At 32.9% G+C, this 12,175-nt stretch overlaps 1 protein-coding gene across 1 annotated transcript; it reads right to left on the bottom strand.

The window, feature by feature from the left end:
• Window positions 1-7,676: 7,676 nt before the first annotated feature.
• On the bottom strand, window positions 7,677-8,462 carry LOC108462628 (uncharacterized). The gene has a single exon (XM_017762552.1). It carries the CDS (start codon window positions 8,460-8,462, stop codon window positions 7,677-7,679), a length of 786 nt encoding a protein of 261 aa, XP_017618041.1.
• Window positions 8,463-12,175: the final 3,713 nt, after the last annotated feature.

Raw genomic sequence — 12,175 nt, forward strand, 5'->3', positions numbered from 1 at the left:
TTGTACAATTATATGTATGATAGCCCACAGGATTTGCACTACCGCGCTTTAGTGTGGTTTAATTACTGCTCTGATGAGCAATCTATTGTGATGTAGTAACCTGTGTATCCGAACATATTCAATAGAGTTCTTTGGGGTAAATTATTACTGGAAAGTGAAAATGGTAATGAAATGATATAATATGAGTTCGAATTTCATTTGATTAATTTTTTATTTGATTATGTAAATAAAATTGAATTAAAATGTTAAATGTTTAATTGATATAAGTTATATATTGAACTCACGTTGTTGATATGTGGTTGACATGTTTAGGCAAACTTGTTAAATTGAATAGCTTATTGTATAAAATTGTAAATGGGGTAGGTAGTTGTTTAATGCCTATGAACTTACTAAGCATTCAATATGCTTATCTCGTTTATTTTCCCTTTCCCCTTTTAGATCATTTTGTGAAGCGTGTAAAGTCGGATCAACTTTTGAAGCCTACACTATCTCATACAAATCAGTAGATGTTTGATCGTTTTGAACCTTAAGTTGTGGCATGTATATATATAAGTGTCTTAATATTTATAATAATTTGGCATATAGCTTAATGTTTGAAATGCTTGGTAGTTAGTTGAAATGAAAATGATTGAATGGCATATTCAAGGTAAGTATGATGAAATGCTAAGGCATGAAAGTGACTTTGGTTGACTAGATTTGAGATTAAAACATGGCTTTGAAAATGTTAATTTTTTTTGTTAAATTGGCATGTTTTGGTAAATAATTGAGTTGAGCTTGTGGCAAATGAATTGGTACAATTGGCGATGAATATAGTATTGATAGGTTGGTTTGAATGACATTTAGACAATGTGGCAATAGTTGAACTCATTTTGATTTGATCTTATTTTGTGTTGGTAAAGATATGGTGAGTCTGAAATGTTAAGAATTTGGCATGATTTTAGTTTTGTTTGAATCATGGAAAATTGGCATTGAATGGTATTATGGGCAGGTTTGTTTAAATGGTTTGGGATATGTACCATTTGGTGTATTTTTGGCCAAAACAGCAAGTCACGTCTTGACATCAAGCAATGGTCGTCGTGAATAAATTAAACTCTAGGCCATGACACGAAGAAGAGCCCATTTAGTTAAGTCAATATGTTACATCACGACATCAAGTTGAAAATTTGAAATTGTTGGAAAGTGGTCCTAGTTTGATCTTGAGTTAACTTTAGAGCATTTATGGGCTTGTACAAGGCTTGGGAAAGGTTGTACATGAAATGCAATATTTGTAATGCTATTGTCTGCATGAATAATGATTTGAAATGATTATTTTACTATGAATTTGATAGAAGTTTCTCCGACAACGACTATAGCATCTTGTAGCTCGGACATGGCAATCGGGTTGGGTGAGGGGAGTTACTATTACAGTCTTGTTCAATTTTGCTTTGATTTGTTTGGCCTTTGACCTCATTATTGGGCCTTGAATTAGTGTAAGCCTATCACATCTATGGGCCTAAGATTGGGCCTTGAGTGTATATATGAGGAATGGTGAAACATGTGGAAAGAAAGGTTCCAAGCATGAGGGAAGTTGGAGTAGTGGACTAAAGGAGAAAAATGAGAATTTTGATTTGTTTTGGACAAACCTAAGGTAAGTACGCTTTGCCAATATTTTCCTTAATAAATATGTGACTTTAGTATAATAATTAGTGTAATTTAATAGTTGAAATGAATAATTGTGTTAAGAATGGAAAGTATGGCTCAAAATGTTGAAGTGAGTAAGAAATCTTGAGAGTTGTTAATATATAGATTTTGTTGAAAATAGATGAAAATGTGTCAAGAAAATGCTATGTGAACTTTGGTGGCATGGTATAGTGATGTTCTTAGGTGCTAAAATATTAAATGCCATGAGTAAAATACAGTAATTTGATACAAGAAAGCAATTTAGCGATAAAAATGAAAAATATGGTCATAAAGTGGAAAATAATGTTTTAAAAATTATAATAAGAATATTGTAAAATGAGTATCCTTAGTGTTGTAAATATGTTAGGTGATGTATTTGGAATTTACTAAATGTTGGCTAGGTGATGTATTTGGAATTTACTAAATGTTGGCTAAGTGAAAACATCATATTAATTGGAAAGTGAAATGGTGACATGATCACCTTAGCATACAAAGTGAAATGTTGACATGATCACCTTAGCATCAATTGGAAATGTCAATAAGAAAAATGTATACGTGTGTGTATGAAACTATGATGTGATTTTCAATGTGTTTAATTGTCTTGACAAACGATTACATGAAAAGCTTATAAAGTGATAGTGGAATAGTTTAATGAGTATTTAAACGTGTACGAATGAGTTATTATCAAGTGAAATGTCTAATAACTTAGTAGAATGGTTAAGGTACAATTTGTTGGAAAAAACACATTAGCAAACAAAAAATATATATAAACAAACAACTATTTATACAAAATAAAATAAATAAAATGTATTTAAAATACCAAATACGAAAAACCAATAAATAAGATTAGAAAATCGAAAATCGAATAAAGAACCGAATTTTACTAGATATTGAGACATGTTTTACACAGTTTCTTTAAAGTAGATTTGGCAACTCTTACGGTACTTGGAGAAACGTTGGTCTACTGTCTCCCGGGATATAACAACACAACGATTGAAGTAATAGCACCACTGCAGATATCAACGAACAAACGATGCCTTTTTCTGTCACCAAATGTTGGAAAATATAGAGAGGAAAAGAGAAGAATTTTGGAGAGAAAATAATATCGATGTGAGAGACTAAGATTGAGCAAAAAATTCTGACGAAGTCTTAACCTTTTATAGGCATTCAAATTGGAGGAATTTTGGAAATATCCATGTATAAGGAGACAAATTATGCATAAGGGACAATTAAATCAATTTGATTAGAATCAAATCAAATCAAGATATATGTCCTTTTAAATCAGATTTTGTATATATTTACTGAGGAAAAATAAATTTCGTATTGGGCTAAAATATCCGTAGGCCTATTTGCAGCCTGACCAGTTTGGACATTTCGTGTCGCCCACGTCGTGCGGGTGCACCCCAACCCCGAGGGATTAGGACCTACAACCCTTACGCACGAGGCAAGGTTTCAAGCTTAGTTATTCAATCACCCTTCAAGTGGGTTCTCATATATTTACACATCTCACACTTGGTATTTAACTAATGTACAAGGTTTCAAGCTTAGTCATTCAATCACCCTTCAAGTGGGTTATCATATATATACACATCTCACACTTGGTATTTAACTAATGTGGGATCTAAGCTTTTCTTTTCCTCAACAAATATTTCTAACTAGCGTACTTTGAGCATTAATTTCTAATTCATCACTCAATTATTTTGAGCATATGATATACCATTGTCAAAGTCTCATGGAGTAGAATATAAAACCATAATTTTATGATTCAACTCTCAACCTTTACCAATTAAAAATATGCCTTAAAGTTTCCATAACTTACAATTTTTCCAACAATCCCGCACATGAATGAAAATTGATAGTTTATCAAAAAACAACATTAACTCGATGTGGCGATAGAATCTACAATTGATAGTTGCATAGGATAGGTAAGTATTGTAACAGTTCGGTTTAGACCCTAGTCAGAATAGTGATTTTGGGACCACAAATACGAGTCAGAAAAATGTTTAAATATTATTTTCCATGCTTATGATATGTGAATTAGCATGTGTGAAAGTTTCATGTAAAAATTTGGTTATTTGTGTGCTCAATTTGATAAAAGGACCTAATCGCGTAAAATATAAAAGTTGTCTGCTGTTTGTTAAAAGTGCCTATTTGTTTTGGTTTATTAAATGAGAGGCCCTTATGTTGTTACTTGACCATTGAACTTATGATTGGACATTAATGGCCTTGCTATTAATGTTTAAAATGTTATAAAGCTAAGGCCAAAATGGTAAATGATGAATTAATATATGTTTAATAAAACCAAAGCATGAAATTGGCTATTATTCATATTCCATAGCTGAAAATAGCAAAGAAAATAAAAGAAAAAGAACACCTAGGGTTCGACCATTTCATTCCTTGATTAAGGTATAAGTTTTGTTCGGTTTTTGATAATTTCTACGTTTTTGTAATCGTTGCTTTGAGTACTATCTAGCCCATGCCTCAATTTTTAAATTTTTTGATGATTTTGAGATATGCCATTGATGAAACTATGAGCTTTTTAATGTTAATTGATGAATTATGAAAGATATGTTTTGTGTTAACATATGTTGTCTTTGAATTTTTGGTGATTTTGAGTAAAATGGGCTAAATTGTTAAAATGTTATTTTGAGGGACTAAAATGTGAAATAAATAAAATGTGTGGACTGATATGATAGCTATGAAAATTCAGCTAAGCTTGTGTACAAGCAAATTATGTGTATTTTGTGATTTTGTAAATTAGTGACTAAAGTGTCGAAATGTAAAAATGTGAGTGCTAGTTTCAAAAATGCCCTAAATATGTGTATATGGATTGTTTTGAATGATTTAGTGAATAAAAGGGTTAATTTTGAATACATATAGATCAAGAGAAGAGGAATTCAGACTTAGACCGAGGGAAGTCGAAGATTGTAGAGTAAACAGTCCGAGTCGACAATTTAGAGTACGAGGTAAGTTCGTACGTAAAACATGATGTTATAAGTATATTTTACTATTTTGATTATACCTAGATTGTATATATATTTTATTTGGATGAATAAGTTGATAAACCAAGGTATTTGGCACTAAGTGTGCGATTTAAACTAGCTTTGGCTATATGAGGCACTAAGTGTGCGATACCGAAATAGATTCGATTAATTGAGATGGCACTAAGTGTGCAAAATTATTATAGCTTCGGCTAACCTTAAAAGCACTAAGTGTGTGGATGATTAAAGCATTGGTGATCTTCAGAAAATTTTAAAATATCCGAACAAGAGGTGAGAATGAAAACGAATGAATACAGGAATGTTCAGGTAAGTATAATACCTATGTGATAGATGGTATAATGCATAAAGAGTTTATTGAATTTGGTATAAACATATGGATGATGTTGGCATAGACTTGATGAATGAGCTGAGATATATAAGTACTTATGTGTTGATGTTTCATATTTTATGTACTGTTGATGTTTTTGATACGAGTTTACTAAGCTTTTGAAAGCTTACTTTGTGTATGTTTGCATTGTTTTATAGATATCGATGCTACTGTAAGCTCAGGGATCGTCAAGGATCGTCACCACACTATCGAACCTTATTTTGCTACTTTTGAAAATGTATATTTTTAAAGCATGCCATGTATAGGCTAGTGGTTATGGGATCATGTTTTGTGATGTATATACTTAGCCATGTGATTTGGCTAGTTGGTGTTTAAACTCATAATTGATAATGGCTTATGGTATGTGATGTTAATATGCAATTGTGGTATGTTATAGTAGGTAAGTTTTGGTAAGTTTAGTTTGAGATTGAATGATGTATGGAAGGAAATGTTTTGGTATTATCTTATCTTATGTTGGCATGAATTGGTAAAGTATAAGTATGAAAATGGTTGATATTGTTATAATATAAATGATGAATTTTTTGGCATAAGATTGGCTAAAATGGTAATGCATATATGCTTGTTTCTTTGCTTGTAGGTTGTCCCAAATTTGGGGTGGCAAATTGGCTATTCAAATGGCCTATTTTTGTCCACACGGGTAGAGACATGGGCATGTGTCACAGCCGTGTGCGACACACAGGTATGTTGCATAGTCGTGTGTCCCCTAGGGTACCCTACAATTGTAAGTCAGGCCCGAACACGGCCAACGCACACGAGTATGTAGCTAGCAGTGTGGCCCAAGTCAGATTCGACCAGGGCCAAGGCACACGGGCGTGTTTTGTAGCCGTGTGATCAAGTCAGTAGCTATGCCTGTTTTGCCACGGCTTAGACATACAGGCGTGTCTAAGACCGTGTGAGGCACACAGCCTGTTCACACGGGCGTCTGACCTTTTAAAAGTTGAAAATTTTTATAAGTTCTAAAACTTTCATATGTTATTGAATTGATCTTGAAAGCATGTTTTAGACTTCGTAAGATTGTTTAAAGTTCACGTTGAATATGAATGATTTATGTTTATTGAAATGATAGGATATTTGATTTTTGATGGTTCTGATCTGTGTTATGAGTCTGGTAATGCCTCTTAACCTATTCCGGTGACCGGTACGGGATTGGGTTGTTATAAGTATCCACTATTGAACCTTCCCTTATGAAAGTATATTTACTTTACTAGCTGACCAGTAGACGTGATGTCCTTGAATTGTTCGGCCATTTGTGTAAACGATGATATACCTCACACAACTACCTCCCTGGCAAGGTTTTAGTTCTCATGGTTATGTTCATATAGCCGTGAACATATCCTGATTCTGTAAGAGTTTGAGAGAACTATGCCTCAATAGTCTCCTCAAAGCAGCCCCACTTTACTCTCACATAGGTGACTTATGTTGTTCGACTCACCGAAACATACAACGATCATTAAAAGCATTGCTTAACCTATCCCATTTTTTAGTCACTGTTTACATCATAGGAACGGACTGGGGATAAGAACCCCTACAATAACTTTACAAGGTCTATGCAATTAGGTTGTCCCTTTGAACCTAGATATTGGGATCTCCAGTCAACTAGGTAGGGTTTTCCTTCACATAGCGCCTTTAATTTCCATAGGCTTTAGTCCCATTCTGTTCAATGTTTTATCAACCTAATCTCAATTTAAACCTTTAGTTAGCAGATCTGCAATGTTATCTTTTGATTTTACAAAATCAATAGAGATAATTCCATTTAAGATCAAGTATTTTAACGGTATTATGTCGACGACTTATATGCCTCAACTTACCATTATACATTACGTTAACAAGACACCCCCACACTTTCAAGTGGTTTGTAGGATGATTTTCTACCTTTCCATAACTCATATGGTGTCTTGTCTTTTCTTGTGGGGCACCTTATTTAAAAGGTAATTAACTCATAGAGAGGCTCCCCCCACATTTATGTGATAATCCAGAGCTTTCTAACAATGCGTTCATCTTTTCCTTTAGAGTCCAATTTTTTCGCTCGACTACTCCATTTGAGGAAAGTATGGTAGTGTTACTTCAAAAATAATTTCATGTTGTGTACAATATTCAAATGGTTCAACATATTCACCACCACGAGCATTTCTCACCATCTTAATCTTTTTATTAAGTTGGTTTTCAACTTCTTGTTTATAGAGAATATATTTCTCTATAGCTTCGTCTTTGCTCTTAAGCAAATATATGTAGCAATATTTTGTGTTGTCATCAATGAAGGTAATAAAATATTTATTCTCTCCTCTCGTTTGAACAAATTTTTAAGTTACAAACATTGCTATGTATTAGATCAAGTGGTTTTTGACCTTGTTAATTTTGCCTCAACACATGTTTTGCAATTATAATTATAATTATTGTGAAACTAATGAATGTGCTATAAGTTAATTAATGTACATAAAGTATCATAATTAACATGTCCAAGCCTATTATGTCATAAATTAAATGACTTAAGCATATAAACAGGAAAAAAAAAAGAGCAACATTCATAGTTTTGCTTTTACAGAGATTGCATTTAGTTTAATACATATCCCTTTCCCACAAACATTCCCTTTTAGAAAGAACACTCTTATTCATAGTTTTTGCGTATGTTAGGCATATAAGCCCATATCGGACACTTCCTTGAAAATTTCTTCTACAGTATTGGCCTTGTTAGCTCTAACTTTTTTTGGTATCCTACAGCTGGATGACTTGTACCCCATCTTGTTGCAATTGAAGCATTTTCCTTGAAATTTTTGCTTCTTGGAAATGCCACCTTTTGGTCCCAGTTTAGACCCATTTTCAGGTTGTTTTCCCTCCTTGAAATCTTTATTGACTTCTACGATGTTTGCCCTAGCACTATTGCTATTTGCTGCTTTGCTGAGCCTTTTTTTCGTACCTCTATTGTCTTCTTGAATCCGAAGTCTGACAATTAAATCTTCCACTGACATTTCCTTTCTTTTGTACTTTAGGTAATTCTTGAAGTCATTCCAAGCAAGAGGCAACTTCTCAATAATGGCTTCCACTTGGAAGGATTCACTTATCATCATCCCTTCAGCAAGAATTACGTGAATGATCAGTTGAAGTTCGTGCACTTGATTCACAACTAATTTAGAATCAATCATTACAAAATTCAAGAATTTAGCAACTAAAAAATTTTTAGCTCCAACATCTTCGGCTTTGTATTTATGGTCCAATGATGTCCATAAGCCCTTAGTTATTTTCTTAACACTATACACTTTGTAAAGTGCATCCGATAATCCATTCAGGATGTAGTTTCGGCACAAGAAATCAAAGTGTTTCCAAGCTTCAACAGTAGTGAAAGCGGTAACTTCATCTTCCTCACCCTCTTTAACAGTAGGAGGGTCATCTTTCAAAATTTTGTTCAAGTTCAACATGGTCTGTTTCCAAGTCGTGAAATTTTATCCCGAGAATTTTGCAGGTTTCGCATTGTGGCTTACAGCAGCCGCCACCGACAACACTGAGTTTTGGATTAAAGATTGTGTTTGAACAAAAGCTTCAAATTGCTAATTGACTGAATTGGTGGGAGTTTCCATTTTCTATTAAGAAAAAAAATCAAAATTAGAAAAATTATCAACTTCTTTTAAACGATAGGAATCTAATAAAACCCGAAACAAAAGTTTATACAGTCTAATAAAATACAATAAAATAATGTACCAGGTAGGTAACCCTAAAAGAGAGGTGTTACACTCGGCATGCTTAAATACCAAGTCTTTCAAAGAACCAATCCTAAACATGCATTCTCATATTGTCTTTTTAATTCACTGTTAATAAATTTCCTTTTTCTTTGATGTCACAATTTTGAAGCTATAATTTAAGCTTTCACAATTTAAAGCCACAAAAGTCACTATAAATAGAAAAATTTATCTTTGATTTGTTAAACGGCAAGATTAAAAATCTGAAACAAAATCAAAATCAATTTTATAAAACGGCAGGATTAAATCCCGAAACATAATTATTTGATTAAGTCTTTTTTTGGAAATAAAATCAAGATCGGATAAAATCTGTTAAACGGCGGGAATAAATCCCGAAGATTATTCAATTTAATTCTAATTTGGAAACAAAATCAAAAATGAATAAAATATGTTAAACGGCAGGAATAAATCTCAAAACAGATTTTATTTCATTTTAGTTTCTCTTTTGGCAACAAAATCAAAAATGGAATAAAATATGTTAAACGGTGGGAAAAAAAACCTCAAAATAGATTTTATTTAATTTTAATACTCGTTTTGGAAATAAAATTAAAATTGGAATAAAATCTGTTGAACGGCGGGAATAAATTTTGAACTAAATTTTATTTAATTTTAATACTCGTTTTGGAAATCAAATCAAAATTGGAATAATATCTATTGGACGGCGAAAATAAATCCCGAAACTAATTTTATTTAGTTTAATACTCGTTTTAGAAATAAAATTTGTTAAACAGTAGGAATAAATCACAAAAATAGATTTTATTTAATTTAAATACTCGTTTTGGAAATAAAATAAAAAATGGAATAAAATTTGTTGAACGGTGAGAACAAATCCCGAAACAGATTTTATTTAACTTAAATTTTTATTTTCAAATAAAATACAATTTTTTTCTTTTTTGCCTTGGTGTCTCATTTGTCTCGAATTAGAGAACTGCAAAATACTAAATTATGTCTTAAGGTTAATGGACGAAGCATGTTAACAAACAAAAAATATATATAAATAAACAACTATTTATATAAAATAAAATAAATAAAATTTATTTAAAATATCAAATACAAAAAACCAATACATAAGATTAGAAAACCAAAAATCGAATAAAGAATTGAATTTTACTAGATGTTGAGGCATGTTTTACACAGTTTCTTTAGACAATGATCAACTGTCTCCCAGGATACAACAATACGATGATCGAAGCCGTAGCACCACTACAGAGATCAATGAACAAGCGATATCTTTTTCTATCACCGAACATTGGAAAATATGGAGAGGAAAAGAGAAGAATTTTGGAGAGAAAATAATGTCGGTGTGAGAGACTGAGATTGAGCAAAAAATTCTGAAGAAGTCTTAGCGTTTTATAAGCATTCAAAGTGGAGGAATTTTGGAAATATCCATATACAATGAGACAAAATCTGCATTAACGGCGCAATTAAATCAATTTGATTAGAATAAAATAAAATCAAGATATATGTCCTTTTAAATCAAATTTTGTATATATTTGCTGAGGAAAAATAAATTTCGTGTTGGGCTAAAATATCTGCAGGCTCATTTTGGACCTGATCAATCCAAACATTTTGCATCACTCACGTCGTGCAAGCCCCCCCTGAGTGCGAGACAAGGTTTCAAGCTTAGTCATTTAGTTACCTTCATATATATACACATCTCACACTTGATATTTAACCAATGTGGGATCTAAGTTTTTCTTTTCCTCAACAAATATTTCCAAGTAGCTTACTTTGAGCATCAATTTCTTATTCATCACTCAACAATTTTGAGCCTATGATATACCGTTGTAAAGGTCTCATGTACTAGAATATAAAACCATAATTTTATGATTCAACTCTCAACCTTTATCAATTGAGAATATGCCTCAAAGTTTCCATAAATTACAATTTTTCCAACACAGTTGGCATGCCATAAGGATTAGTGTGTGTGATTTTATTAGAAGACAATGTTTAGTGTGAAGACCACGATATATGCCTTATGCCATAACACATAAGTGTCTAGTACAAGCCCTAAGTGTTTTGGTTGTGCTGGTTGGATGCACTTTTAGTGTAAATTAGCGTATTATGTTTAGTTGGAATCACAAATATTCGAGTCATATTTTACTAAGATTTACTTGGGGGTGAAGTTTTTAAAAAAGTTGTAACAATAAGTTCTGTTAATTAATGTACTCTATCATAAATGTGACTTAAATGAGTGAAACTATAAAATAGTGAAAGCACAAGTTGAATCAATGATGACAAGTGTTAAATGATTTAGTCACAAGGTGAAATAAAGGATTAAGAAGGCCCTTTTTGATATGGCACATTTAAAAGCCCCAGGCAGTGATGGCTTACACGCTCTATTCTATCAGAGTCAGTGAGAGCATGTTGGTCCTTCGATTTGTGAGTGGGTTAAACGAATTTTCTCTGGGGAGAACATTGATTCAAACCTCAATAATTTACTTATAGTCCTTTTACCTAAAGTTCAGCATCCGAAATATTTTTCACAGTTTCGACCTATCAGTCTATGTTCGGTCTTATACAAGCTAGTGATGAAGGTCATTGCTAATAGATTTAAAATGGTTTTTCTGAAGATCATTGGACCTGAACAAGCGGGACTTGTAGCAGGGAGAAATCAACGACAACATCATTATTGTTCAGGAGGTCATACATTCTATGAAAAATAAGCAAAAGAATAAAAGATGGATGGTCATTAAAATTAATCTCGCGAAGGCTTATGATTGCGTTCGTTGAGATTTCATAAACGCTTCTCTACAGGCTACAGGTATTCCTAATGTTCTTCATAATGTAATTATGTCAACTATTTCAAGTTCCACTATGCAGGTGCTTTGGAATGGAGTACCATCCTAGAAATTCAAACCGGCAAGAGGTATTCATCAAGGATGCCCGCTTTTACCTTACCTTTTTATTCTGTGTATGGAGTGGCTAAGGCATGGTATTCATGCAGCCATGGTTGATGGTAGATGGTCGCCTATTCAGTTGTCTAGATCAGGTCCATCCCTTTCCTATCTTTTTTTGCAGATGACTTGATCTTTTTTGGTCAGGCGGAGAAAAATCAAGCACGGTTATCAAGGAAGTTTTAGACATGTTTTTTGGTTTTTCGGGACATAAATTCTCCAAAGGTGTGGATGAAGACATTCAAAAGCGTATTAGTGGAATTTTTGAGTTTCAAGTGGTGCAAAATCTTGGTTCGTACTTAGGTTTCCCTCTCTTTCATGAGAAGATTATGAATAATACTTTGCGCTTTGTTGTGGATAAGGTGCGTAATAAGCTTTGTAGCTGGGACGCTAGACAACTTTCTCTTGCCGGCAGAATTACCTTAGCTCAATCGGTCTTGTTATCAATTCTGAGTTATTTTATGCAATGGATGATGACCCCTAAAGGCTTGTGTGATG

The sequence above is a fragment of the Gossypium arboreum genome, chromosome 13 (genome assembly GCF_025698485.1).
Source record: "Gossypium arboreum isolate Shixiya-1 chromosome 13, ASM2569848v2, whole genome shotgun sequence".
NCBI classification, from domain to species: Eukaryota; Viridiplantae; Streptophyta; class Magnoliopsida; order Malvales; family Malvaceae; genus Gossypium; species Gossypium arboreum.